This window comes from Carassius carassius, chromosome 13, assembly GCF_963082965.1.
Source record: "Carassius carassius chromosome 13, fCarCar2.1, whole genome shotgun sequence".
Classification (NCBI taxonomy): domain Eukaryota; kingdom Metazoa; phylum Chordata; class Actinopteri; order Cypriniformes; family Cyprinidae; genus Carassius; species Carassius carassius.
The window spans coordinates 7,968,209-7,995,547 of record NC_081767.1 but is presented as its reverse complement, the minus strand read 5'-3'; the positions used below and the strand labels follow the sequence as shown (position 1 = coordinate 7,995,547).

General features: G+C 38.8%; 1 protein-coding gene across 1 annotated transcript; it reads left to right on the top strand.

The window, feature by feature from the left end:
* The first annotated feature begins 287 nt into the window (after positions 1–287).
* Positions 288–27,060, top strand: LOC132155916 (transmembrane protein 255B-like). Its single transcript, XM_059564688.1, has 9 exons — positions 288–430; positions 1,953–2,095; positions 3,260–3,322; positions 17,392–17,481; positions 18,513–18,593; positions 18,933–19,018; positions 19,290–19,449; positions 24,898–25,035; positions 26,529–27,060. The coding sequence occupies exons 1-9, from the start codon at positions 373–375 to the stop codon at positions 26,685–26,687; spliced, it is 978 nt and encodes a 325-aa protein (XP_059420671.1). The 5' UTR covers positions 288–372; the 3' UTR covers positions 26,688–27,060.
* Positions 27,061–27,339: the final 279 nt, after the last annotated feature.

The following is a 27,339-nucleotide window of genomic DNA, read 5'->3' as shown; positions in this document are numbered from 1 at the left end:
GAGAGAGAGAGAGAGAGAGAGAGAGAGAGAGAGAGAGATCAGGATTCAGAAAGACTTGTATGGCTTATTCAGTACTCAAATGTTATACCTATCCATGCAGTAAAGTGGAATACAATAAATTGTATATATATATAAAATTTTATTATTACCCTCATTGGGGGCTGAGCTCCCCTAAAACGAAAATCTTAGAATCGCCCCTTAACACTACCAGGTCAGACGAGTTTCAGCTGAACTGTTCAGGCTCTAATTTTACGACCCTGAAATTCCCGGAGGGCGCGGACACGTGTATAAAAGCTCGTGCAGTCGTGGTGGCGCGCACAATCTGGATTTATACAGTGAGTGAGGTCTGTTGGATTATAAATATTCGGGAAAATGACAAACGCACAGGAAACGAGCCGGCGCAACGAAACCCCTTCACACGCTGCTACAGGTAAGTGAGAGAGAGGGGTTTGAGAGAGAATAATATATATATGGTGGACTATATAAAATGGACTATATATATATTGTCCATTTAGCGTAAATATATTTTAAAAATTAGAAAATTATAAAGTATTTTTGTATTTAAAATCTTATTATAAAAAAGGAAATAGAATAGTCTGCATTAACCTGCACTTCTCATTTTTACATGCGACACTGATAGAGATTATATACCGAGCGGCTCAGCTCAGGTAATGTGACTTCAGGAAAAGTGGAAGGAATTATTTGAAATATCAGTACAGTCAAAGGTACCCGATATATATTTGTCTTTTTAAAAATGTTTTCATTTGTCTGATCCTCAAAGTGGAAATGATCAAGCTTCAAGATATGGATAGCCTACGTGTTTTTATGGTGTTAAATTTATTTATTGTACCTTAGTAAATTAGATTAAGTGAGTATTAATTTGATACATTTTTTTTAGATAATAACAATCAAAAATATTGTACTATAATTGAAAAATAAATAAAAATGCTTTAAATTAAGATAAAAACTCCTGTCTATAATTGTCAAAGACAATTATACTCAAAGGTTTAGAATAGTGCTTCTCAAAGTCCGGACCCGCTTTCATTACGTATCTCAAAGAGCACTAATTATTTACTAGGCTACTTTAATAAACTCATGTTTAAATTTATTAATATTTTTTTTAAACGTTTTTTTTCGGAGATAGTCCGACATGAAATCGAAAGCGAGATATTGAAACTTTCCTTCATGACATTTGTTGTCATAACATCCAGTGAGCGTAAGACGTTAGATAATTACTGGGCGACATTTTACCGCTAAAATGAGGATTTTTTTAATTTTATTTTTGTCACTTAGATTATGGCCATTTGACTTATAGCAGCGTCGAGTGTTTCCCATACATTGAGTTATTTGTGGCGGCCAATAACAACATCAAAACTGACCCACAATAGATTTTCCAAAAGGAAACTGAGCACTGAACGTCTTAAAACTTAAATGTTTTATATGAATGTATCACTGAAAAGTAATTGTCATTTCGTCTTTCTTAGCGTTTGTGTAGACTCGTTACGGGGGAAACCGGTCCAACAGCGCCTTCTGCTGTCAGATAATCTATTTATATTGGCGAGTCTGTGAAAAACACTGTGTCTGTTAACAAACATAAACAAAAAGCATGCTTTAGAACTGTTTTGAGAAGGTGCTTTGAGCCATGTTTTATTACTATGAATTAGGCTACTAACTACTACTATTATCATCTTGTGCCCTGCAACAATCATTTACTCAAACTTGCTTTTATGTGATAGTCTACAAGTTCAATGCAGAAACAGCCAAGTTTTTTTTTTTTGCTCCTGTGGCAGATAATGCTTTCATACGTAAAATGAGTTTTATCAGTCAAGAGGGGAAACCCACATAATTTATTTAAGCAGATTTAAACTGTATTTATATTATTGATTTGCAATCATTTAAAAGTAGTTAACTCCTAAACTCTCTCTCTCTCTCTCTCTCTCTCTCTCTGGTAGACGCAGTGAGGATGAGGAGAAGAAAGGCTCAATGGCTGGTTTCATGCATGTTAAGTCTGTCTTTGCTTATTGTAGTGATGGGTATCTACACCAGCACACGCACTGAGAGCGTCAGCATCACAGGATACATGTCAGGAATTATTGTAAGTGTCATAATCACATTATGATTTGAATTTGATGTAAATGCAGAAAAATTTGGATTAAATTGGGGGGGGGGCTAATTTGTTGGCTTGTTTGTTATTTGTTGCTATGTATGTGACTATGAGACCCACTGACATTCTTGATCTTTTTGTACATACCCTGAGGAACTAGAGTTTATTCTGATCTCAATGAAGATTCCATTCCATCCAGCCGGATGAAAATGTACTTATATGTCTCATTCAGTCAAACCATAATCTGACAAGAAAGTAGTCATTTGAAACTAATCGTATGTCAAGAAGAACACAAATTTTGTGAAAAAAGTAATTCCCCCCACCCAAGCCAAATCCACTGCTCTGACTGTTTTTAAAACTCATAGAAGTTGCCAAAATAGACAGAGACCAATCAAACCTTTCCAAGTGAAATTTTCATGAGAAAACCAATGTATATGTGTCCTTTTATAAATGTATATACATAGGTTTGGAACAACATCAGTAAATAATGACAGAATTTCCACCCATTTTTGTTAACTACTCCTAGAAGTGTCAGTGGTTGTATCTTAATAATACTCAAACTTGAATTATTCCAGTAAATGACTTGCATTAGTGATTTCACCTGTGAGCTCAAGGCTTCTCAGACATTAATTAACAAGAGGCTTCTTGTTAATAAAATTCCAAATATTTTCTGACAGTGAGAAGTAAACCGCATACTGTGTTACCAGAACATCTCTTTTCCATCTTACCACAACTCCAGCAAATACCCTGCTGGAGACTTGAACTGTTATTGCTCCTGTGGCTGAGTGATAAAGCATTGCTATAGCAGCACCAAAGGTTGTGGGTTTGATACCCAGAGAACACACAAACTGGGAAAAAAAAAACATGAAATAAAAACATGTATAGCCTGAATGCACTGTAAGTTGCTTAAGCATCTGCTAAATGCATGAAGGTAAATGTAATATAAATCTTCCAATCAACTATTAGCAGGATGTTGAGAAGAAGGAAGGTTATGTGTTCCGCAACAGGATGTAATCTCACGATCCTTTAAAAACATAGAGTCAATGCCATAAATCATTTAGTTTCCCAGTGCTTGTACAGGCATGCTTATGTTCTCTAGAGTATTTTGCATAATTTGTTTCTCTTTTTTTCTTCATGTCTGTCTACTGATTGCAGTTGGCGTTTGGATCATTCTTGGGAGTTCTTGGTCTATGCCTGGAGGAAAACCGCAAACAGCTGGTAGATATCATCATAATGTAACATTTTCAGTCTTCCATCATCAGTAGTGTTTTGTCGTCCTGTTTTATGATCCTGCTCTGCATGATACCTTCTCATCCTGCCATGGTCATTTCTTATTATACGCTTCACAAAATATGTACCCCTTTTTATTTTATTTTTCCTTTACTCTGGTTAAGAAAACATTCTAATCTCATGCTTCCAACATGTAAATATGTGAAGCACAAGCATTTAAAAAAACAAGATATCTGTTTTTATACCACAGCACTGCTGAATGCTTGACTCTGAATGGTTGAAATATGTTTCAAGATGTTCATATTTTTGTTACTGATTGAATTACATGAAATCCGTATCAGTTGACAACAGTCTTTACTATGTGTTAACATTTTTTAAATATGGTATTTCAAAAAGCCAAAACTAGTATGCAAAATGATCAGAAAAAGTCATAAATGTCATAGAAAGAGGCTACTGTGTTTGTCATGTATATGACTGAGACCACACACAATTGTTCAGAATTTCACAGTGGTTTCAAGGAAATAATACTTCAATCAGGACCACTTCCGTCAAGTATATTTATGACAATTATAATTGCGTACAGTTAGTGTTGGCGGTATGGTTATGTTCTGGGAAACACTACACACGCCTGTCCATGCAGCCATGCTTGGACAGAGCGGGGAGAGCAGCAAGACAAACCCCCCTGGGGTTCAGAACATAACCATTATAAGCATATATAATTACAATTCTCAATTACATGAGTTGTAAACAAAATGTGATAGAGACTGCTTCCAATGAAGACACTGTAAAGAAAGAACAAAGTTAGATCGGATTAAGGCCCGTTCACACCAAGCACGATAACTATAAAGATAACGATAAAGATATAGTTCTAAAAATCGTTCTCAATATTAAAGAATAGCGGAGTCCACACCACAACTATAACGATAAAGGCAAAGAGAAACGATATCGTTGGAATCACTTTCATAACTATTTATTTTTTTGATGAACGATAAAAACATTGCCAACCAATCAGAATCAATCCTGCTGTAATGAGCTCGAGAATTTAAAGCATCAGACGCGCGTCCGCTTAGAATATACAGACAATATCGTTCGCTGGTGTGGATGCTAATATCGTTATCTTTATAGTTATCTTTATAGTTATCGTTCTTGGTGTGAACGGGCCTTTACAGGTTCAGTTGGTGGAGTTGGGGTTGGAGGAGGGAGTTAATTGCAAGCAGCGATGCGATGGAAGAGACACTGAAGATTGGGAATTTAAATAGACCGCAGGTGATAGGTGTCAAGACTGGATTGGTACACATCAGGAACAACTGACTGTCAGCTGATGCAAGCGTGACTAACGTGGCCTGACTGAACTATCTCTGATGATAGTGACCCAGTGAAACACAGGGAGAGAGAGATCCAATAGCAGGTATGTTTATTAAGGTAATCCAAATCGTAATCCAAGCAAGCCAGGGTCAAAACCAGAAACAATCCAAACAAACAAAACAAAGGAGGAACAGGAAAGGGAACAGGAACAGGAACTCAGAATACGAGGAACTCGGGAGACATGAAGACTGGGTACGGCAGGAAACGGAAGGTAAGGACTCCATGCAGACAACAGGAAAAGACTGGTTAATATAGGGAGGCTAATGACTAGTAAGTGAAGGCACCTGGTGCAATTAACAGGAGTGCAATTACTGTGATGAAGGGACAAGGCTAGTGGGAATTGTAGTGCCTACGGTGAGGTGCCTAAGGGGAAGTGAGCCCACTAGTGGACACCCAGGGAAACAGAGACCAGACAGCGTGACACTAACGCGATGCTCGATTTATATGGAGATGATGATATTAGCTAAAGACCAAACCTACTTTTAAACCTAACCCTCACACAAGCGTGTTATTAGGTTAATAAAAACATAATTTGGCCGATTTGTGAGCCCATCAACTTGTGTGGGCACATTAAATGTCCTCACAGTTGTGTTTCTGAAAAGTTTCTCTATATTTGTAAGGGCATTTTGAAAAATTTTGCCCTACATGCACACACACACATCTGGTTTGTGGTGGGAACTTTCCATCGACTTTTATTGTCTTTACACTGAAAAAAATATATTTTCCATTGCTTATCTCAACTCCAAAACCTAACCTTAACACAAACTTTTTTTGCATTTTAATTAACACATTATTAAGCCAATTTCCTTACGAGGACTGTTGATTTCTTCCAGTAATGTAAGTGAATTCAGGGTTACTGCAATTACTGCTTAGAAACAGCTCAAGATGCTGCTTAGTCTGGCTGAATTAAACCTTGTTCAGCCTGTCAGTCTATATCCAAATCTGATTTAAATGTTTGCCGGTATCTGACATGTTTATGTCTTATGTGCCATGAGAAAGTGCCATAAGCAAAAAGCTACACAAAATCCATTCTGAGACTGAAACAGATTTTCAGAAATTTGATTTAAAGGCACAATATGTAAGATTTGTTTATTAAAATACCCCAAAACCACTAGAACAGTGTCATATATTTTGCTGACTTGTGTACTAGTTGTGGACCCTCTCCATAGTGTCATTGTGTCACCTGCCAATGATGTCATATCCCCTCGATTTCCGATTTATTATACAGGTGAGGACTGGACAAAGTGTCATTATAACAGAATTTTCAAATGTATTTAGTATGATGAAACAGTGCTGCTTTTCCCCCTGACAAATGCATGACCAGAAGAAGCAGAAGCGGTTGACTGTGGCATAATAAAAGCTCTGCTGCTTTCAAGCTGTGTGTCATGTTCTTTCAGCGGCTTCGCTTTGCTTTAACGGCTTTCAGCCTCACCCTGTTTGTTACATTTACATTTATATTCACATTTACGCATTTGGCAGACACTTTTATCCAAAGTGACTTACAGTGCATTCAGGCTATATATATTTTTTAGCCAGTATGTGTGTTCCCTGGGAATTGGACCCACAACCTTTTGCGCTGCTAACGCAATGCTCGGCCACTGAGCCACAAAAACAATTGTAGACCACAACACCCATGATTCCACACTCAGTCACGGTGTCATCAAACATCTTTGTTTGTTTTGAAAATGTCCTTTAGCGGTAAAAAATTGCATATTGTGCCTTTAAATATGATTTTGATTGCATGTGTGTTTTAGCCATCCACACTGGATAAATATGATCGGATTCCAATCGAATATACACAAAAATCAGATTTGGACTGACTGTCTGAACAAGGCTTTAGTGATTTAACAGTGATATATATATATATTGGCCTTCCAAGATGTAGATAAGTTTGTTTATTCATCTGAACTGATTTGGAGAAAATTAGTATTGCAGTGAATGTGTGCCATTAGATTCAGAGTCCAAACAGTGGATGAAAGCATGTCAATGACCAACAAATAATCCACTGTACTCTATTACTTAACATTTTGTGAAGTGAAAAGTGCATAATTCATAAAAATTCATCCTTCAGTGAAAAAAATACATCATCTGTTCTGAAAATTAAAATCCGCTAACATATATGTTTGAAACTGTTTTCATTTATAAATGTTGCTCAATCTGTGCATATTTCTCCTGATTCAAACGTGACAAGTTTTTCTCTAGAGAAAGTGATATTATGGATAGAAGACCTGTTATATATTTAGCTAGAAGCAATGGTTGAAGTTAAAACATCTCTAATGAATGAATTTGTTTCTTATGACCATGCAGCTTTTCACTTCACAAGACATTAATCGATGGACTCGAGTCGTATAGATTACTTGTGGATTATTGTGATGTTTTTATCAACTGTTTGGACTCTTAATCTCATTGAACCCAGTCACTGCAGAGGATCCATTTGTGAGCAAGTGGTGTAATGCTACATTTCCCAAAATCTATTCTGATAAAGAAACAAGTGCATCAACATCTTGGAAAGCCTGCTTGGAAAAGTTATTGGAAAGTTCAAGGCAAGTTAAACTTTATCAGATGTTAAATCATATTACTGTTATAGGTTAAATTATATTACTTATTATGGAAATAATATACTTATGTGAAAAGAATATAGCGCAGTGCTGTGAGTACATAATTCCATGATAACTGCTAATCACTGAAAATGTATTACAGTTTAAATTTATATTAATTACAGTAAGCTGAACTTTAAAATTGCTTTCTTTTAAATCTTTTTTATTTATTTATTTTTATTTAATTTTTACATAATATTAATTTTTTTCCTGTGCACTTCACAAAATTGTGTTAAGAAACAGTCATGAAAGTGTACTCTCTTTTGACACTTAAGTGTCCTTTTATTTCACTGATATTACATTAGACACAAGTACTTTTTTATCACGGGTAGTAACATACTTATAATGTAAGCCAAGGCAAGGCATTCTGGAAGATTCTGTTTAGAAATATGCAGCTTGCAATTTTGTTGGAGCCTATTACATTTTCCATTTTGTATTGTTTGTGCTAAAAAAGTTGTTCCAAATTTTCCCTTCACCAGCATGATGAATTTAGTTATGTGTTATAAGACTACTGCTGTGCATTACATGTTTTTGCTTGTTTTTACAAAATGATGGACACAATTATTGTCCGTGGTAATCAGCAGCATTTCAGAGTTACTGTTAAAAGAGCATAACCAGAATATAATGGGTTCCTTTAATAATTCACAGCTGTATATTGTTTTGCAATGTAATACAATCCATTTTATTCTTAACCAAAATATTTTTTCCCATGCATTAACAGAAAACAACTTTCTTTAATAAAATAATGATGTTCAGGAAAATTCTTCAAAGTAACCAGACCACCCATATTTTAATTGATGGTACATTTGCAACCACCCAGAACATTTTATCTTTGTAGCTGTTAGTTAGGTTGTATATTCCGCTATTACCACTTTTAGCAGAACTTTAAAATTTCTTACATAAAAAAGATTAAAAGGGGTATAGTGGGACAGATACATATCCAAGCCACATGATTTGCTCCAAATTGGTGTTTCAGACAAATTTTGCATGCTTTATTTATGTCATTGCCTCCAGAACGTGTACTTTTGGAAATGGCAGAACCGTTTCTTCATGTATTTGAAGGGTCACTGTACTAAAAGGAGTGCGCACACAGCATGAGCTGATTTCCTGCGCAGTGTTTATGGCCCTGGTGTCAGGTCAACTGTACTCAGCTCCAGCATAACCTACATTTTACATCATTGACAAGACTTGATGTGTACTACAATGTAACTAGATAATTAATGTAAGTGGTGCTTCCCATGTAAAATGGCACCATTGCAGGGCATTGATGTGTGGTTCTGAGGGCACTACTAGATGGTTGGTAGGTTGTTCTGGGTGAAAGAGGCATGAGAATTAGCTGGAAAATTATGAAGAGAGTCAAAGGTCTGTCTCTACTCATCATGATCCAGTTTCAGTATCAGGCTGAGCATATCTGGAAAAGATGCTACAAACATAAAAGTCTTAAACCAGATACAGATTGTAACATGTCTTTGAAAAGAGGAAAACATAAATAATTGATGAGGTGAAGAGAAAAAGAACATTTTGTACGGCATTAAGTGTCCAGACAATTGAGAAGAATGTTTCACACAGGGAATTTCATAGCCCACAATTCCAATGTATTGGCGAGAAAGAGTTCATAGACCAGAAAACATTTGTTATCCCAGGGAGATTGTATTTAATCACTCCTATTCCTATTAAACTCCTATTCCACAAGAGCTTGGCTAAAGTTGAGAATATAGTCGCTTAGCTGTAACCTGGCAGACTGGCAGAACTTGTGTTTTTTGTACAAGCTGTTGAAGTACTGCAGTTTATGAAGAACATTAATGGGTATAGTTCATGCCAAAATGAATATTCTGTCAAATTTACTCCCCCTCATGTTGTTTCAAATCTGTATGACTTGGAACACAGACAGAAAAAACATATATTGAAGAATGTTGGTAACTAAACAATTGTGGTGACTATTTGGTGCCATTAATTGAGAAAAGTCACATTTTCTTTTCTTCATTTTCATTTATATGATGAAAGTCGGGTCAACTAACCGCTGATGATGTCATTACTGAACAAATAAGCCTGAACCTTGAGCTGAGACTCAAACACCTAGTGCACAGCTACACAGCACTGCTCACATGGCTGTTGCTCCTGTAACAGCTCATTTTTATCAGTTCTTTTGTCTTTGGGTTCATTATATTTCTCAAAGAATTCTACTCATTCTGAATCAGATACAGATGAAGCAGCACAGTAAAGACCGCATTTATATGAATGCATTAGTGAGATGGTGATTGTGTACGTGAATTAATTCTACATGGCAGCGTCTCTCTACTGATAGTGAAGATGTGAATTTTTGGTGGGTTTTCCCGTGCTATTGAATGATTCTGTGTGTTATGTATGGGCATTTGATTTTATTTGGTTTTAATTCAAGATTTAAAAAAGAGAGAAAGTTTAAGATGGGTAAAATGGGACATTCCTGAGAAATGCTTCTTTCTCAAATCAACATTTCGTTGTTTCTTCAGCTTTAGGAACTCTTATGTTCCAGAATCTTATCAATGTATTCTCTCTCTCTCTCTGTCTCTCTCTCTCTCTATAAAAATATAGTGAAAATTATTTATATTTTAAAATATATGACTGTCCACATCTGTGCCATCATTTGTACTCCTCCCTACAACAATACTGTAAATTTTTTTTTTTTTTTAGTTTTAGAGAGAAATAAGATGCGTCTGAAATGTGTAGATATCATTATCACTTCTGATAGCAATTTTTCTATCAAGCAGTAAATTTATCATCATATGAGTTAAAATATTAATTATGTAGGATACATACGATTATGGCTATGAAATTAGCCATAGCAAGACAAATTAGTTTTTTTTTATTATTATTATTGCTAAAATGTAATGCAATTTCCACCACAGGTGAAAATGCAATTTAAAACTTAAATGTTTTCGGCACTACCATCACCAATTGGAATTATTGTTAGGAAATATACACTGAACAGGGGTTAGATGAATCTAGACATCACTTCACTGGAGCAGAGGGCAGGATCAGGAGAGAACAAGTGAGTAGAATGACACAAAATGAATGAGTAGTGGCAAGATGATGAAGATAGCCATCCTGATATGTTTACAGGAGGCGAATGGGATGGAGAAGTACACACCTCAGCAACTGGATCAATGGGTCAGTATAGCAGGTAAATATCTTCGGGAACAGACGAGGGGAACCAGTAATGTATTCATGGGAATACATGGAGAGCAAGATATCATTTCTAGGTACAGAGAATATTTTTTCTGGGCCGTAATCCTCCCAGTCTACCAGATATTCCAATCGGCAACCACAGTGTCAGAAATACAGAATCTCCTTGACTGTGTACATCAATGATCTGTGATGGGGGGTTCATTAGGTCCTAAGGAAGCAGCTGATCTCCTGCACCTTCCTCTCCATCTGCCTATTGGATTGTGGATGGTACCCGGATGTTAGGCTGACAGTCACCCCTAGGAGTGAGAAGAACGCTTTCCAAACGTGAAATAAACACGGTCAGAAATAGTGTCCAAATTCCAAACTGCAATTCCAAATTGCAAAAAACCTGGTTAACAGGACCTCTGCAGTCTCCATGACTGTGGGGAGTCCTTTCAGAGGAATCATTTTGGAATCAGATATTTCCATCAGAAACAGGTAGGTCGGTGATGAAATCCACCCCTAGGTGTGACCATGGGCAATTGAGGGTTGGGCAGAGGAAAAAAATTGCCAGATGGTAGATGGCCTGGAACTTTGGAGATTGCACGCTGTTGACATCCTTGCTCGAACCCTTGATGTCATTAGCCATGCCAGGCCACAAGTAATGACGTTGTAGGAGTGAGAGGTTTTGTTTTGTCCTCTGGTGGCCAGTACACATTGAGCCAACTCAGTGAGAGAAATACAGTGATTTCTGGAAATGTACAGTCGTGGCCAAAAGTTTTGAGAATTACATAAATATTAGTTTTCAAAAAGTTTGCTGTTAAACTGCTTTTAGATCTTTGTTTCAGTTGTTTCTGTGATGTACTGAAATATAATTACAAGCACTTCATACATTTCAAAGGCTTTATCGACAATTACATGACATTTATTGCAAAGAGTCAGTATTTGCAGTGTTGGCCCTTCTTTTTCAGGACCTCTGCAATTCGACTGGGTATGCTCTCAATCAACTTCTGGGCCAAATCCTGACTGATAGCAACCCATTCTTTCATAATCACTTCTTGGAGTTTGTCAGAATTAGTGGGTTTTTGTTTGTCCACCCGCCTCTTGAGGATTGACCACAAGTTCTCAATGGGATTAAGATCTGGGGAGTTTCCAGGCCATGGACCCAAAATTTCAACATTCTGGTCCCAGAGCCACTTAGTTATCACTTTTGCCTTATGGCACGGTGCTCCATCGTGCTGGAAAATGCATTGTTCTTCACCAAACTGTCCAAAAAAGGAAAAGCCTTTTTCCAGATGCCCCAAACAATCGGAAAGGGGCTTCATCGGAGAATATGACTTTGCCCCAGTCCTCAGCAGTCCATTCACTATACTTTCTGCAGAAGATCAATCTGTCCCTGATGTTTTTTTTGGAGAGAAGTGGCTTCTTTGCTGCCCTTCTTGACACCAGGCCATCTTCCAAAAGTCTTCGCCTCACTGTGCGTGCAGATGCGCTCACACCTGCCTGCTGCCATTCCTGAGCAAGCTCTGCACTGGTGGCACTCTGATCCCGCAGCTGAATCCTCTTTAGGAGACGATCCTGGCGCTTGCTGGACTTTCTTGGACGCCCTGAAGCCTTCTTTACAAGAATTGAACCTCTTTCCTTGAAGTTCTTGATGATCCTATAAATTGTTGATTTAAGTGCATTCTTAGTAGCCACAATATCCTTGCCTGTGAAGCCATTTTTATGAAACGCAATGATGGCTGCACGCGTTTCTTTGCAGGTCACCATGGTTAACAATGGAAGAACAATGATTTCAAGCATCACCCTCCTTTTAACATGTCAAGTCTGCCATTCTAACCCAATCAGCCTGACATAATGATCTCCAGCCTTGTGCTCATCAACATTCTCACCTGAGTTAACAAGATGATTACTGAAATGATCTCAGCAGGTCCTTTAATGACAGCAATGAAATGCAGTGGAAAGGTTTTTTGGGATTAAGTTAATTTTCATGGCAAAGAAGGACTATGCAATTCATCTGATCACTCTTCATAACATTCTGGAGTATATGCAAATTGCTATTATAAAAACTTAAGCAGCAACCTTTCCAATTTCCAATATTTTTGTAATTCTCAAAACTTTTGGCCACGACTGTAGGTGCAATCTAGAGGGCACCCCTGCAGAGCAGGTTAACTTTTGGAGGTCTAAGAGATTTGTTCATCGATACTCTACTGGATGGGGTTGACAAAAAGTGTGGAGGGAAGCACTGGTTCGAGTTCTTCGTTGATGTCAGAGGGGGCATGAAGTAGGGATAATGCATTAGCTTGGGTGTTTCAGGAGCCAGGTTGATAGGAGATGCTGCATTGGAAACTGGTAAAGAATAATGCCCATCTGGCTTGTCTGGGGTTTTGTCTTTTTGCTTCTCTTATATACCGTAGATCTTCCCCCTCATCGATTTTGACCCCGTTTTTTCTTACTATGTGACTAAGAAAGCAGATAGCTGTGATGAAAGCTGAGTTGTACTATATGAAGTTGTACTATATGTTGGTGCACTAACCACAAGGTCACCAGCGCCAACACATTATTCAGCTTTGAATTACAGTTACAAATCAATTCTGGAAGTCCTGGAGCACCTCATTCATAAAGTCCTGGAATACGGATGGGGTGTTGACCAAGCTATAGGGCATAATGTGGTACTCATAGTGCCCAGATGGAGTAATTAAGGCAGTCTTCCACTCGTCCCCCTCATATAACCGGATGAGGTTGTAAGCACTTCGAACCAACTTGGTGAAGATGAAAGCTCAAAAGAAGACACACAAAGAAGAAACTATATGCAGCAGGAAAAGTTGCTTTGCTTGGAGCCCCATCGCAGAACATCCCCTGTAGTCCATGATAATTTAGGTTGATGTTGTATGAGCCAAGAATGTACTAAAATGACCGTGGTGGTGGTCTCCTCCAGAACCAGGTGGGTGAATACTTCCTCATGCAGGCAGCCAACTCGCAGTGTCACAGGTCACACTTGATATCTCCCTCTTCATTTTAATGCACTTCCCATTACTGATTGGACCTTGTACGGGGTCGCAATGCAAGTTTTCTTGAGCTGGAGCTTCCTGCAGAAGTTACCGGAAATTAAATTGACAGCTGACCCAGATGTCGAAGAGGGCAGAAACTGAAATGACAATATTGTCAATAATCAATCTCACAGTATTATACAGCTATCATAAGTTGAGAGTTTTACTGGAAACAGAACTTACCATGGGCATGGAGGACGAATGGGACAAGTGGCAATATAGTAATAATTGACAAGCATTAACCTACTCTTGGGGGGGGGGGGGGTGTTGCCGCTTGTTTTATCATTGGTGTACATGTAAGCCAATCACATAATGTTTGGTTATGACGTGTGTTATGCATCGGCTAAGAACCGCCTCGTACTTCCGCTGTAAACACATGTATTCTGTGAAAACAAAACCGTCGAGCAAAATACTGGAGTGAACATGGCTGTGAATGACTTTTGCAGATTATGTGAAGTAAATCTATGCATCCACGGTACAATCAGTGCATGTAAACTAATATTTGACAGTAGAGACAAACAAGAAAATATTTGCAGCCAACTGTCAAAGTTAGGATTAGTTCTGTTAAACACAGCTCTTCGTTCATTTCGAGACTGTCGGAAATGCTGCAACTTAACTGCAAAATTACAGCAAGACATGGCAATATTCAAGGACTGGAAAAGAAAGGAGACACTGACCTGTCAAAAGGGTGCCAGTTCGCCAGCATGCCAAGCTGTGCAGCACACAGACCGAGTTTTGCTGCCACCTTAACTTGATCCTCCATGAGAGCAACACAATCACAATTATCGCCTTACCGGACTTTGGCCTCCCCAGTTTCTCGCTGACGATTGGTAACAGTTGATAAATTAAACTTTTTCCAAAACCTGTCAGGAGCAGGGCCACAACATCACCTCCATTCAAAATGTGAAACAAACACTCTTCTTGTTTGGTGTTCAGTTGGCAAATGCCGGAAATATTCTCCACAACAGAGCGAATAGTATCGCGTGTCTCCATGTCCGCTGTCATTTTCGATTTACCTAACCTAAACTATAATCTTTAATTCGGCGCTTAGCATTTATGTCACGGCTCTCATCCTGCTGAGATTGGACGGCTGGTGCAGATCCAGAGAAAATCTGTGAGCTGGTTTGCTATCTCAGACTAAGTACAGAAGTGAACTGAGATTGAACGGAAGTAAGAAGTCTGATGAAGTCTGGCTTATATTATAAATGATGTCTGGGAAGAAAGCATCGCATTTCTGGGGAAAACATAACTTGCTGCCATCAGTCTGTTCCTTACCCTCATCCAGAAACAGTGAGTACAACGCAACGGCAGTGTAGGCAAACGATTGCCATCACATTTCTATGGCACCAAAAAAGCATGGAATACAACCGTGCTTTGCATTAGTCGTAAATAAATTAAAACAGCAGCCAGTAATACACCTGCTCTTTCTGAGTCCATCATTTGTGCTGTGCAGTGGGGTATGTGAATAATGGCAGTAAAAAAAAAAAACACAATTCTTAGCGAATGTTAATAATGGAAACTGCATGTAAACGCGAGGGACAAGCTTTGCTCTTGGCATGTAAAGATCATATTGCGATTAAGTTCTTACTCTGATTATTGGAAATAATCACATTATTCGTGTGCATGTAAACGTAGTCATTGTCTCAACCCATTGCACCAGATAAATAAGAAATCATAAAGGCAAATTTAGACCGTTCTGTATAAAATTGATGAAGCTGCTTTTCAAAATAGCAGTCCAATATGTTTACAGGAGGAGAAGGGGATGGGGAAGCACACACCTCAGTGACTGGACCAGTGGGTCAGTATAACAGATAAATATCTTTAGGAATAGACGAGGAGAACCAGGAATCTTCACGGGAATATGCAGAGACCAGGTAAGTGAGTCTTCAAGCTAGACTGAGGCTGAAGTGTGTGCTTAAGTAGTGTGCTGATGAGGGATTGATCGCTGAAAGGTGCAGGTGGTTAGTACTCAGATGACAGGGAACACTGGATGGTGGAAGTGAGAGAGCCTGGCAGATCTGTGACAATTACCAAAATAACGTTTTTTAAACAGGTTTCTGAACATTCCCCCATCTGCCATTGGTCAGAGAAACAGATAATTATGGCCCAAAGTGGGAAGCATTATGCAGATTTATTTGTAAGCAAAACATACAGTCATAGCAAAAGGCTACATTTGGTCAAAAATGTATGCTTGTGTATGTCTTGTTTAATCATATATTTAATACGTCTTCCTAATTCCCATCTTTGAACTGTGATTCACATCTGGTATAGATTTCACTGAAGTCCAGCTGTCCTAAGTATGGACCTTGTCCTTTTATCTTCTTTCCTGTTACTCTCCTCTCTGTTCCTCCGTTGACCTTTATATACAGTTTGTCCATTTACTGTCTCTGTTCACTTCCTCTCTTCTAGGCTGTCCTTTTCTTTTCATGTGCATCTATCTCTCTGTTGGTGGGTTCAGATTGTTTTGGTTGTCTATCTTTGATCAGTTGAGAAGAGATGTGTCCCTGTGGATATCACATTGCATTTTGAAATAAATACACTATGACATTTGGTTGAGTTACTGTCAGTAATGTGTAATTTATGGTTTGTTTCAAAGCAAGATAAGTTTTTATTGTGCCCCCAGGAATCACATCAAATTTATCGGATTTTGGACAAGGGCAAAGATTGTGTGTATGTGCACATAGTATAGTACATTTATTAGGAAAGGTATTTACTACAGTAGATTTCTTGTCAAATAAAGCTGTTTTATGTAATATTAGGCCTGTCATGATTATTTAAGATGACTATGATCATTTCCATGTAATAATATATTTATTGTGGTGCAGTAGTGCCTTATGTGAGAGGTGCATATTAACTCATTTGATATTTTATTAAAGCAATAATGTATTATAAATGTGATATGTTACATATATTGTAAATGTATTATTATCATTGTATATTTTGTTATATTATCTATATAATATCTTATGTATAGTAACGTCCTTCGTATGAGACGTTAAACCGAGGTCCTGACTCTCTGTGGTCATTAAAAATCTCAGGATGTCTTTCGAAAAGAGTAGAGGTGTGACCTCGGCATCCTGGCTAAATTCGCACATTGGCCTCTGACCATCATGGTCTCCTAACAATCACCATATCTACTGATTGGCTTCATCACTCTGTCTCCTCTCCACCAGTAAGCTGGTGTGTGGTGGGCGTTCTGGCGCAATATGGCTGCCGTCACATCATCCAGGTGGATGCTGCACACTGGTGGTGGATGAGGAGATACCCCCTGTCTATGTAAAGCGCTTTGAGTGCCTAGAAAAGCGCTATATAAATTTAATGAATTATTATTAATTAAATTATTGTAAAATATTATTTATGCCCTTCTATCCAGTTTGTTTATAAGGGGTACACATTTAACTGTATGACAGAAATAGAAAGTGAATAAATGACTTCTTAAGGTGTATGTGTATTAAGCTTGTAAATGACATCAACTTTGGTTATGGTGCTTGATTATAGTTCTATAAATTTATAGCAATTATATGTAGGACATCAAGCTAAATGAAATGGCCTAGACAACATCTTGTGTTTTATTACCGTATATCACAACTGAATTAATTAGCATAGGGTCAGTAATGCTCTATCTCAAGCCTGTATTTGAATAATGAAGTCAAACAGAGGTGATGTAAACGTGAGACTTTTAATAAAATTGTATTTATATTTTTATTATTTATTATAGTGTTTTATTTTGTACTATTTATATTTTATTAATTATTATCACATTATTTGTTTTCTTTTTTTATCAAAAGGAAAAAAAATATTCCAGGTAATTAATATCATTACATATTTCGGAAAATAGACCACATCTCTTTCGGTTGTCAACGCAGTTGTATGTGTAATCCATTTTTCTTTTTCTGTCCAGCTGATTGCAGCCATTGTGTTCCTGAGTTTTGGTATAATTTCCAGTTTCCTGTGTCTTGTGATTGATGGCGTTTTCATCCTACTCAACATTGTGAGTACATTAACCATGAAACATTTTTTACATAGAAACAACCTTAGCAACTGCCTAACCACCATTCAGAGCTTCTTATACATGCAACAGCAACCAAACAGAATACCTGAGCAACCACTAGGATACTATATTGGAGATCTAGAATAGTCTTACAATTTAGTCCTTTTTTTTTTTTTTTTGCTTTAAGACTGGTTACATACATAATGTAGATTGGTCTAATTTGATACTGAAAAGTACGATACATTTTACCCCCTGGCTAACTGTTTTTTGGTCATACAAGTCAAGTCACCTTTATTTATATAGTGCTTTAAACAAAATACATTGCGTCAAAGCAACTGAACAACATTCATTAGGAAAACAGTGTGTCAATAATGCAAAATGATAGTTAAAGGCATTTCATCATTGAATTCAGTGATGTCATCTCTGTTCAGTTAAATAGTGTCTGTGCATTTATTTGCAATCAAGTCAACGATATCGCTGTAGATGAAGTGACCCCAAGTTCCTAAGACACATTGTTGTTAACCTAATGACTATGCTTATGCAGCTGGCTACATAACATGTTCAGTTTTCAGTGTCAAAATCCAAGAGCTGCATTTGAAGGGATGAGGAGGTCCCTCAACTGTGCATGCTGGCACTCTTAAGTATTTGTGTAAAAATTCAGTGGTCAGATCATCTATCTTGACAGCACAAATGCGACCCATGAAGTTTGAGGAAAAACAGGTGTCATCTGTCCTCTTTGAGCTTCTAATTTACATTTATGAACACCGTAGAGTCTAGAGCACCAAAAAGGAGCTCCGTCTTCACAAGATTGAGCTGGAGATGGTATTAGTTCGACCAAACAGAGGTGTGTAAAAGGCAGGCAGAGATACAAATTGAGACAGAGATACAGATTGAAATGACAGATGGTGAGAGAAGCCTCTCCAAACATAGGTATTCTACTGTATCTCTATCTTATGTAATAAAGAAAAAACGTTGCAACACAATTCCAAGGAAAAAGCAAAACTGAGGACATTCTTACACTCTGCCAACAGGATATGCGTCCAGTGAAGGCAGGAAGATGTCAGTTCTACACAAGTGGAAATAGTTACATCTATGAGAACTACTATGCTACAGTAAGTCAAGTCAGCTTTGTAAAATACATTTGTATGCCTACCAGTATTTATTTAAAACATGCACACTTTAATAGATTAAATAACAAGGATAGAAGTCCCAATTTTAGGCCGACTTAGGTCCTTGATGAATGAACTGATGCAGTTATTAAGGGACGGAAGAATTGATTGATTTATTTAGCATCGTCATTTGTTATTATAATAGTAATTAATGTAAAGACAGTTGAATGAAGAAGAGATAGGTGGATGAAAATGTATTCACAAAAGTTTGTTTTTATATAAAAAAAGAGAGAGTTTTCTACATAATGTTTTATTTCTAAAATATGCTCAATTGTTTTGTAGGTTCCCTGTCAAGGACTTACAGAGTCCTGTAATATGAAAGTTCGCAGTGGAACATGTTACTGTTGTGATTTGTATGATTGTGCCAAGTAAGTCATTTAGATTTGTTTTTGCAAGTAACTCTTACTATTATTCATACTTTGAATTAAGGGTTCAAATATTATAAATGAAAGTTTTACAAATAGCACAACTAATTTCATAAAATTTGCACTACAGTCAGTGAGCTTTACACAGGCATGAACCACATACACTTTTTTCAAAATGGCAATAAGTTATTATTACGAAATAGCACATAGCCACCCTGTAGACATAAACATGTAATACCATGACAATGATTTGCCTGCTTGCTTTCTTTTGCAGTGGAGGATATCTGAATAATTACTATGAGTTTGTTGGTGTGCAGAGCTGTCAGGAGGTCTTCTCTCTGTATGTTCTTCTCTGGGTCTTAACCACACTTAACCTGCTTGCCTTCGTGTGTGGAATCTTGACCACTGCTGTACTGGGCAGTATCAAAGACATGGTGAGTCACTGGGTGAATCAGAGAGAGAGAGAGAGAGAGAGAGAAATACTACTCTGCTCTAGCATTGTGAGCCATTCAGAATTTGTTTTCAAACTTCTGCACATATCTCATACTTGCCGGATGGTAGTGTATATGATATTTTGACAAATTTACACTTTCCAAAATCCAAAAAGATCACTACTGATTTAATAAGCTGTTTTCATCCTATAAAAACTAAAACACCCTGACGAAGGCTTGCTTGGGCTGATATATGCTGGTGTCTTTTTAATATGTAGCCCTGTCTTAGAATAAAAGCTTTTTTGCCTTGCTGACTATGTGAGATCCACCTATTATTTTGGACATTTTGTTCCCTTTCTGGAGCACCCATAGTTCCGCCTGCATGTACCTAATGCGCCCTTGGTCAAGATTTTTTCTTTGATTATAAATATCTGTTTGGCAGATATTGAGTTTAATTTTCAATTTTGATTTTGGCTTCCAAAAATTATGACAACAAGACAAATCATTGTTTCCCATTTGCAATGATGCTATTGTTTTATCTCGTGTAAACACATTTACCTGACGCTTTTATCCAAACCAACTTACAATTGCTATATGTGTCAGAGGTCGCACGCCTCTGGAGCAACTAGGGGTTAAGTGTCTTGCTCAGGGACACATTGGTGTCTCACAGTGGATTCGAACCCAGGTCTCTCACGCCAAAGGCGTGTGTCTTATCCACTGCGCCAACACCACCCCACATTTACACATTTAGCAGATGCTTTTATGGAAAGTGATTTACTACAGAAAAGGAACAAAACAATTTGTCAATGAGCCAAGTGTGTAAGTGCATTGTTTTAAGAAGTGAAGTGAAGTTCTTGCAGAAGAGATACTGATTTTTGAAAGATGTGATGGTCTCAGCAGTTCAGATGGAGGTTTGAAGGTTTTGCAAAGTGACTTTTTGCCTCATTATGAAGGGACAACAAGGTGTCACTTATTCTGTGACCTGAGCTGGAGGAGTGAATATAAACTTGTAGGAGTGAATTGATATACTGTAGGGAGGTGCTGTTCCAGTGGTAGTCATGAACTCAAGCTTCAAAGCCTTAAATTTGATTTTGGCCAGTGGAGTGGGATCAGGAGGGGTGTGATGTGTAGTAGTGTAGTCAAAACACCAAAATAACAGTACAGTTTTAGAATTCCCTATATCATAGCAAAAACTGTTGGTACATACTTAAACTAACTATGTTATATAATAATTTGAAATAAAATACTAAATAAAAAAGTTAATTATTACTGCCAAACACAAGTAATAATTACAAGTGTTAAAATAAAAGTCAGAAAAAATTACAAAGAACAAAGGGTGTTTTTAATAATTCAGCCGACAATTATAGGTTTTCGGTTTCAATATTGCTGTGGCAGATCTTGCATTAAATTTTTGCAGTTGTTCTATTTTGACATATTAGGTTTCTGTCCAATCTGTTGCTATGATTGTCACTGTCACATTTAATCGCATTTAAATGCAAAAACACTGCAAATAGACATCTTTGACTCTTTTCAGAGTGTGCAAACAATTTTAGAACAGCTGCTTTGTTCCATACTTATAGAAAACAATGATTGGAAGACCTGGCTAAAATCACCACTCCCAAACTGGGTTCTATATTCGCAGGTGTCTGCATGTACCAGCAACTGAAACACTGTTGGAAACACAGAATGAAAACACTACATGGTACCAGGTTCCAGGTACCAATACATTTGAGGAAGAAGTATTTAGAAGTTTGGTGTCTATACAAGAGCTTGCATAGTTTTCTGTACCATTTTTTGAGTGAAATACCAAATTATTACTTGCTGTTCTATTACTTTGGGTTTCATCATTTGTAGAATGACTTCTGGTGTCCTAAGTTGGTGGTTCTTGGCCTTAATAAATTTTATTTCACATCCTGAGAACATGACCTTCCGTAACACCCACATTCAGACACCTCCACCCTGTTACATGGATTCCAATACTTTCAGAATCTGTACATGAAATGACAGATGAACTCCTACTTTGTTTTAAAAGCTACTCCCATTGGATTAGTTGTGAAGACATAGATGTTCTTCTGGAAACACTTCTGAAAAAGAAAGGAAAACAGTTACCTTTACTGGTTACAGTTACTGGTCCAATTATTCACAAAGGTCAAAATAGTTTTGCTATGAAGACTATAAGTGTCGGGTCTCGGGGCTAATCACCTGCCTTTTGGGGTGTGTGTGTGTGTTTGAATGGTTTGATAGCTCACCGTGTCTGCAACTTCACCCTCTCGTACCGGCCGGGATCTAAGAACACCAAACCCGATGCCCTCTTTCACCTGTTCGGTGCCCCAGGGAGGGAGTTTGCAGCCAAGGCCATCCTTTCTGAGGGGGTGGTGGTCGGGGCTCTTTCGTGGGGTATCGAGCAGCGAGTTGAGGAGGCCGGTCGAGGTGTGCAGGTGCCAGGCAAGTGCCCGGCGGGCAGGTTGCCGGTGCCGGCTGCGCTGCGCTCTGAGGTCCTTGAGTGGGGTCACGCATCCAGGTTAGTCTGCCATCCAGGTATTCAGAGAACGTTGTCTGCCATCCGACAACACTTCTGGTGGCCTACTATGGCAGCAGATGTTAGACAGTTTGTGTTGGCCTGCCCCACATGTGCCCAAAGTAAGCCTGTCAATCGCCCTCCTGATGGTCTACTGAATCCTCTCCCTATCCCTTCCCACCCTTGGTTACACATTGCCCTTGATTTTGTCTCTGGGCTTCCCCCGTCGGAGGGTAACACTGTAATTCTCAAGGTGGTGGATCGCTTTTCCAAAGCGGTTCATTTTATCCCCCTGCCCAAGCTGCCCTCCACCCGGGAGACCGCCCAACTGGTGGTGGATCACGTCTTCCATCTCCACGGGTTACCGGTGGATGTGGTTTCAGATAGGGGTCCCCAGTTCGTCTCCCGGTTCTGGAGGGAATTTTGTAGACAGATTGGGGACTCTGCAAGTCTGTCTTCAGGTTTTCATTCCCATACCAATGGGCAGTGTGAGCGGGCCAACCAGGATCTAGGAAGAATGCTCCGCTGTCTAGCATCCAACAATCCGAGTTCCTGGTGCCAGCAGCTCTCCTGGGCAGAATACGCTCATAACACCCTTCCTGTGGCCGCGTCAGGTATGTCTCCTTTTGAGTGTGCTGTTGGTTATAACCCACTTCTGTTCCCGTCACAGGAAGCCGACGCAGTGGTTCCATCCGCCCTGGCTTTCGTCCAGCGCTGCCATCGCACCTGGGAGAAAGTCAGGAGGATTTTGGTCCAAACCTCTGGCCGAACCAAGACTGCAGCCGATCGTCGCCGGTCCTCTCCTCCTGCCTATGTCGGTGGTCAGCAGGTTTGGCTTTCTACCAAGGATCTGCCTCTCCGGGCGCCTTCTCGTAAGCTGGCACCCAGATTCATTGGGCCATTCCGCATCACCAAGGTGGTTAGTCCGGTGGCGATCAGGCTCAAGCTCCCTCCTACTCTTGGTCGGGTTCACCCGGTGTTTCATGTTTCCAGGGTCAAGCCAGTGTTCTCTTCCCCCCTTAATCCTGCTTGTAGTCGTCCCACCCCCCCACCCCCTCATCTTGTGGATGGATCTCCTACCTATAAGGTTAAGAGATGACTCGATGAGTGGCACCGCGGCAGGGGGTTTCACTATCTTGTGGACTGGGAGGGGTATGGTCCAGAGGAGAGGTGCTGGGTGCCATCCCGGGACATTCTGGACCGCTCGTTGATTGAGGACTTCCGTCGGCATCGAGGTAGGCCCCTTCCTAAAGCGTCAGGTGACGCTCCTGGGAGGTGGGGGTACTGTCGGGTCTCGGGGCTAATCACCTGCCTTTTGGGGTGTGTGTGTGTGTGTTTGGATGGTTTGATGGCTCACCGCGTCTGCCTGTTTGAGTTTTCCCCGCCTTCCTTGTTTCTCTGTTGTTAACCTTAATTCCTCGCCACCTGTTCTCTACGTTCTCCTAATTTTTTCCCTTTATAATTCCCTGTGTTTCTCTGTCTATTGTCAGACTGTTGTTACTCGTACCAATAGCTTCCGATCTACTAGCTGGTCTTTGTACTCACCTTGTCGTGTCTTGTCCTCTGGCTCCAGTGTCTTTAGCTGTTTATCTGCCCCCTGTCCTCACAAACGCAGAGCTCCTAGAAGCTTCCAGCTGTCATTCCTCCGGTCTCGGCTGTCATACGAACTAAACTGAGGAACGTTACTCATCTGCTTTGACTCATCTGCTTCGACTTCTCATCCCCTCACTACGAGCTAAACTGTGTAACGTTACTCATCTGCTCTGTCTCCTCTGCTTAAGTAAAGCACTGTGTAAACCCGCAACTGAATCCAGCCTGCTTCTCCTGACAATAAGTGGGAAAAAATTGGACAGTGTGTCACATAGATCATTACAAATCTGTCAGACCACTGCAGTGCTATTAAATCGATCAGCAAAGTACAATGAAGATAAACGTCTGGGTTTATTTTTGACAAATTTTATCAACTGGAAAATTTGTGTGAAGACATTGTAAATGACATTTTTGTGCTGATTTAGCTAAATATCTCTTACACTTTGTCAGTATTGTCCGACTTCTTCAGTTCAATCTTTAATCCATCTCTCTGTCCGGCCTAAATTTACTAGGTTTCTAGGTTGTGCCATGTTTATTCTGTTTTCTCAATAGCCAATAAACACCAAGCTATGACTTTATAAGCCACAACTGTAAAGATAGGAAATTCCTGATATTTTATATGTACTTGTAGAAATGTACATTAAATTGACATGATATGGCAGATTCAAGCCTAATTCATTTCAGTGTCCTAAAAACATTCTAACTCTCTCATTTAAACAGATGTGTAATTCTTCCGACTTAAATCTTTTAAATAGCCTACCTTTTTAAGACCTTTCAAAATGTAAGGCCTGCATGTCACTTTAAGGACAATTGGCTTCTAAATAGATTGAGTGCATGCATATAATGGATTGTATGCATACATCCTTTGGCCTTTATGCAAACATACAAAATTACTCTGTGCAACAGAGATAAATAAACAATAGACCCTTTTCACATTTCCGGGATTGGAACGCAGAGGTAAATTATACTTTCAGGGGAAATTGTATATATAAACTTTTTTGGTAAATATTTTATTGGCATATGGCAGCCAGAGATGATGTGTCTGAAAGCCTGTCTTAGGAAGTTTAATAATTGTTTCCTGTATGTTCCATTATTGACGGTGAATACCGGTACAAGATGACTGTCAATCCTTGTTTATGCTGCAGGTTAATACTATATCACAGTTGCATACCTCAGATACATATTCAATAGAGATTGAAAATAAACGCCTCATCATCAAGAATCTCTTCTCCACTCCTGATATTCTAACCGAAATCTGATCAATATACGGCCAAACTCAGCCATTTTAAATCTTGGTTGTAGTGGGACTTCACTACATAATACTTTTTTTTTGTTCTCACCAGAAGATTGGGCTGGTCAGTTTTGATGTGTCCCAGTGGAGAGGTTCATCTCTGTTTGCTTTTGATGGGGCCAGCTGTTCTTCCCCCACTGCACCTCTGCTAATGGACCCTAACTCACATGCAGGACACCAGCTCTACCCGGTCAGTACATCACGCTTACACATGCACAAAGATTCTACTCATGGTCTTTTATGGGAGGATTCAGGTGTGGAGAATTTTATCAGCAGACTTTTTGTGTACCATAAAATTAATGTGAGACTCACTATCAAATCCTCTGGTTGTGCGGGGTGTACTCACAGAACGATCCCTATCCAAAATCCCACAGCTTTCCCTTAAAAAACTGTGCCTTACACTGACCCTTTGTCTTTACCTGATCACACCCCCGCCGTGCCGAGAATGCCAACCAGAAGTCCAACCGATCCAAGATCATGGATCTTCCAGCACTCTAACCCCTGTTGAGTGATCTGAAGTTGCATTTGGAAGCATCACCACAAAAGTTCCTCTTGCCAACTTAAACATTCATCACTAAGCATCAGATCAGCCATGTTTCTTTATTAGCATCAATGACTCCATGGAGAACATTTAACATTCAAGGAACCTTCCATTGCACAAAATTATCTTTATAGTGGAAAACGGTTCTTTAGATTCCCAAACTGTTCTTCCCACTATGAATTGAAATGTAAGCTTCTTTGGGAGAACCCAAAAAAATATTCTTCTTTAGCACTACAGTGAAAACCTCTTTAATTTTAACGTGTCTCTTTTATGCCATTTCTCAGGTTCCTAATATTGTTGCGCGAGGCTCCTAAAAAAGGTTTAAATGCTTGCAAGGTCAAAAAACATTTTCGTTTTCTCAAAATATGCATTTAATATCACCTCTGTAACCTGGTTCAATGTCAAGACTAAAAAGTCAGGGATGGCGAGTGAACAAAACTTTTATTAGCTGTTCAACAAAACAAAAGACAAGCAAATTCCTGTGAGACTCCCTCCCGTCTAGTCTCCCAAGCACCGCACTTTGTGGTCCAAAAGTCTCTCTCCTTCACCAATCACTAGAATTAAAGACAGGCATTAGTCATCATTCACTTGACCTCCTTATCACTGTTCGTCTCCACACTTGTTCTCCCAATGCAGACTCTGCTCTACAATGCCCCCTCGCCACAACCTCATTTTCCAAAGATTCCAAATTATTAGTTTGAAGCAGTTCCAAGATTCAGTCTCTCTAAACCCCTCCTATCAGTGAGCCTACTCTGCTCTGATTGGTCAGACTGCCCAGTCTGTTGTGCTTGGTCTACAGCATAGAGCGTTTCAGAAACGATACGCCCGTTGTCATAGCTCTGTATTTTGAATGCTCTGTAAAAATATAAACATCTATTATTTATCATACCTACTGGTTGTGTTCATGTCAACCACATGAACAAGCTACAGTGTTTGAGGTCAGGTCAAGTTGTTTGCAGCACGGCTGGCCAACGTAGAACATATAGGTGGACATTATGCAAATGTGGTTATAGAACAGAACTGAAGACAAAAGTCTGCTGAAAAATGAGCTGACAAAAATAAAGAAATAAATATTCAGCAATTTTTGCAATTAAAAGCTAACACAATTTTAACACGCATTCTTTTCTTCATCCTTCTTCCAGAGGGCATCACTTTGTGTTTCTCCAGCAGCACCTGCAGCAACAGGATCAAGTGTATCTCCAGGAGGGTCATCAGATACATCCCACGTACAGCCCAAGCCTCCTCCCTTTGCCCCCCTCTACAACCTGCTACCCTACAAGTCCTCCAGCTTCTCAGCTTAGAACATCTGAATCCAAACCAAAGACCTTGAGACTGCACTCCCATTAAATCAACATTAAATCAGAAAGTCAAAACCTGATGGATAAATGAAGCCCCACTCTATCTTGTTTTTCATTTATAGATAAGCCACATTATAGACATCTGCTAATGCCATTTCATGTTGTCTTAATTTCATGTTTGTAATATTAGGCAGCAATCTTGTTCTTGCTATGGCTGTAAAATATATAGTAAATATAAATCTAATGTATTACATTATAACATAGAGGACTAAATGAAATACAAGAAGAACAACACTAAAGACTAATTACAATCAGTTGTAGACTATGACACGTTTCGAACTAACTTCTCCAAACAATAATGTTAATTATCATCAAACTGTTTAATTCTGGCATACTTCAAAATCACAGCTGAAAATTTCATCAGAATTTCACAACTTGAGATTTTCTTGAAGCAATTTTTGAAAGCAAGGGCTAGAAACAGACCTTCAAAATGTAATCTAGATTTGTATATGATGTGTGAATATGTATCACTTGATGAAGACTTGTTTCTATGTATTTTTTTGTGTGTTTTTTATACTTAAAAGAATTACTTTAATTTCAATTATAGTGATATATTTTTGTTTTTGTACAAGTCTTGTTTTTGTACAAGCGCTGT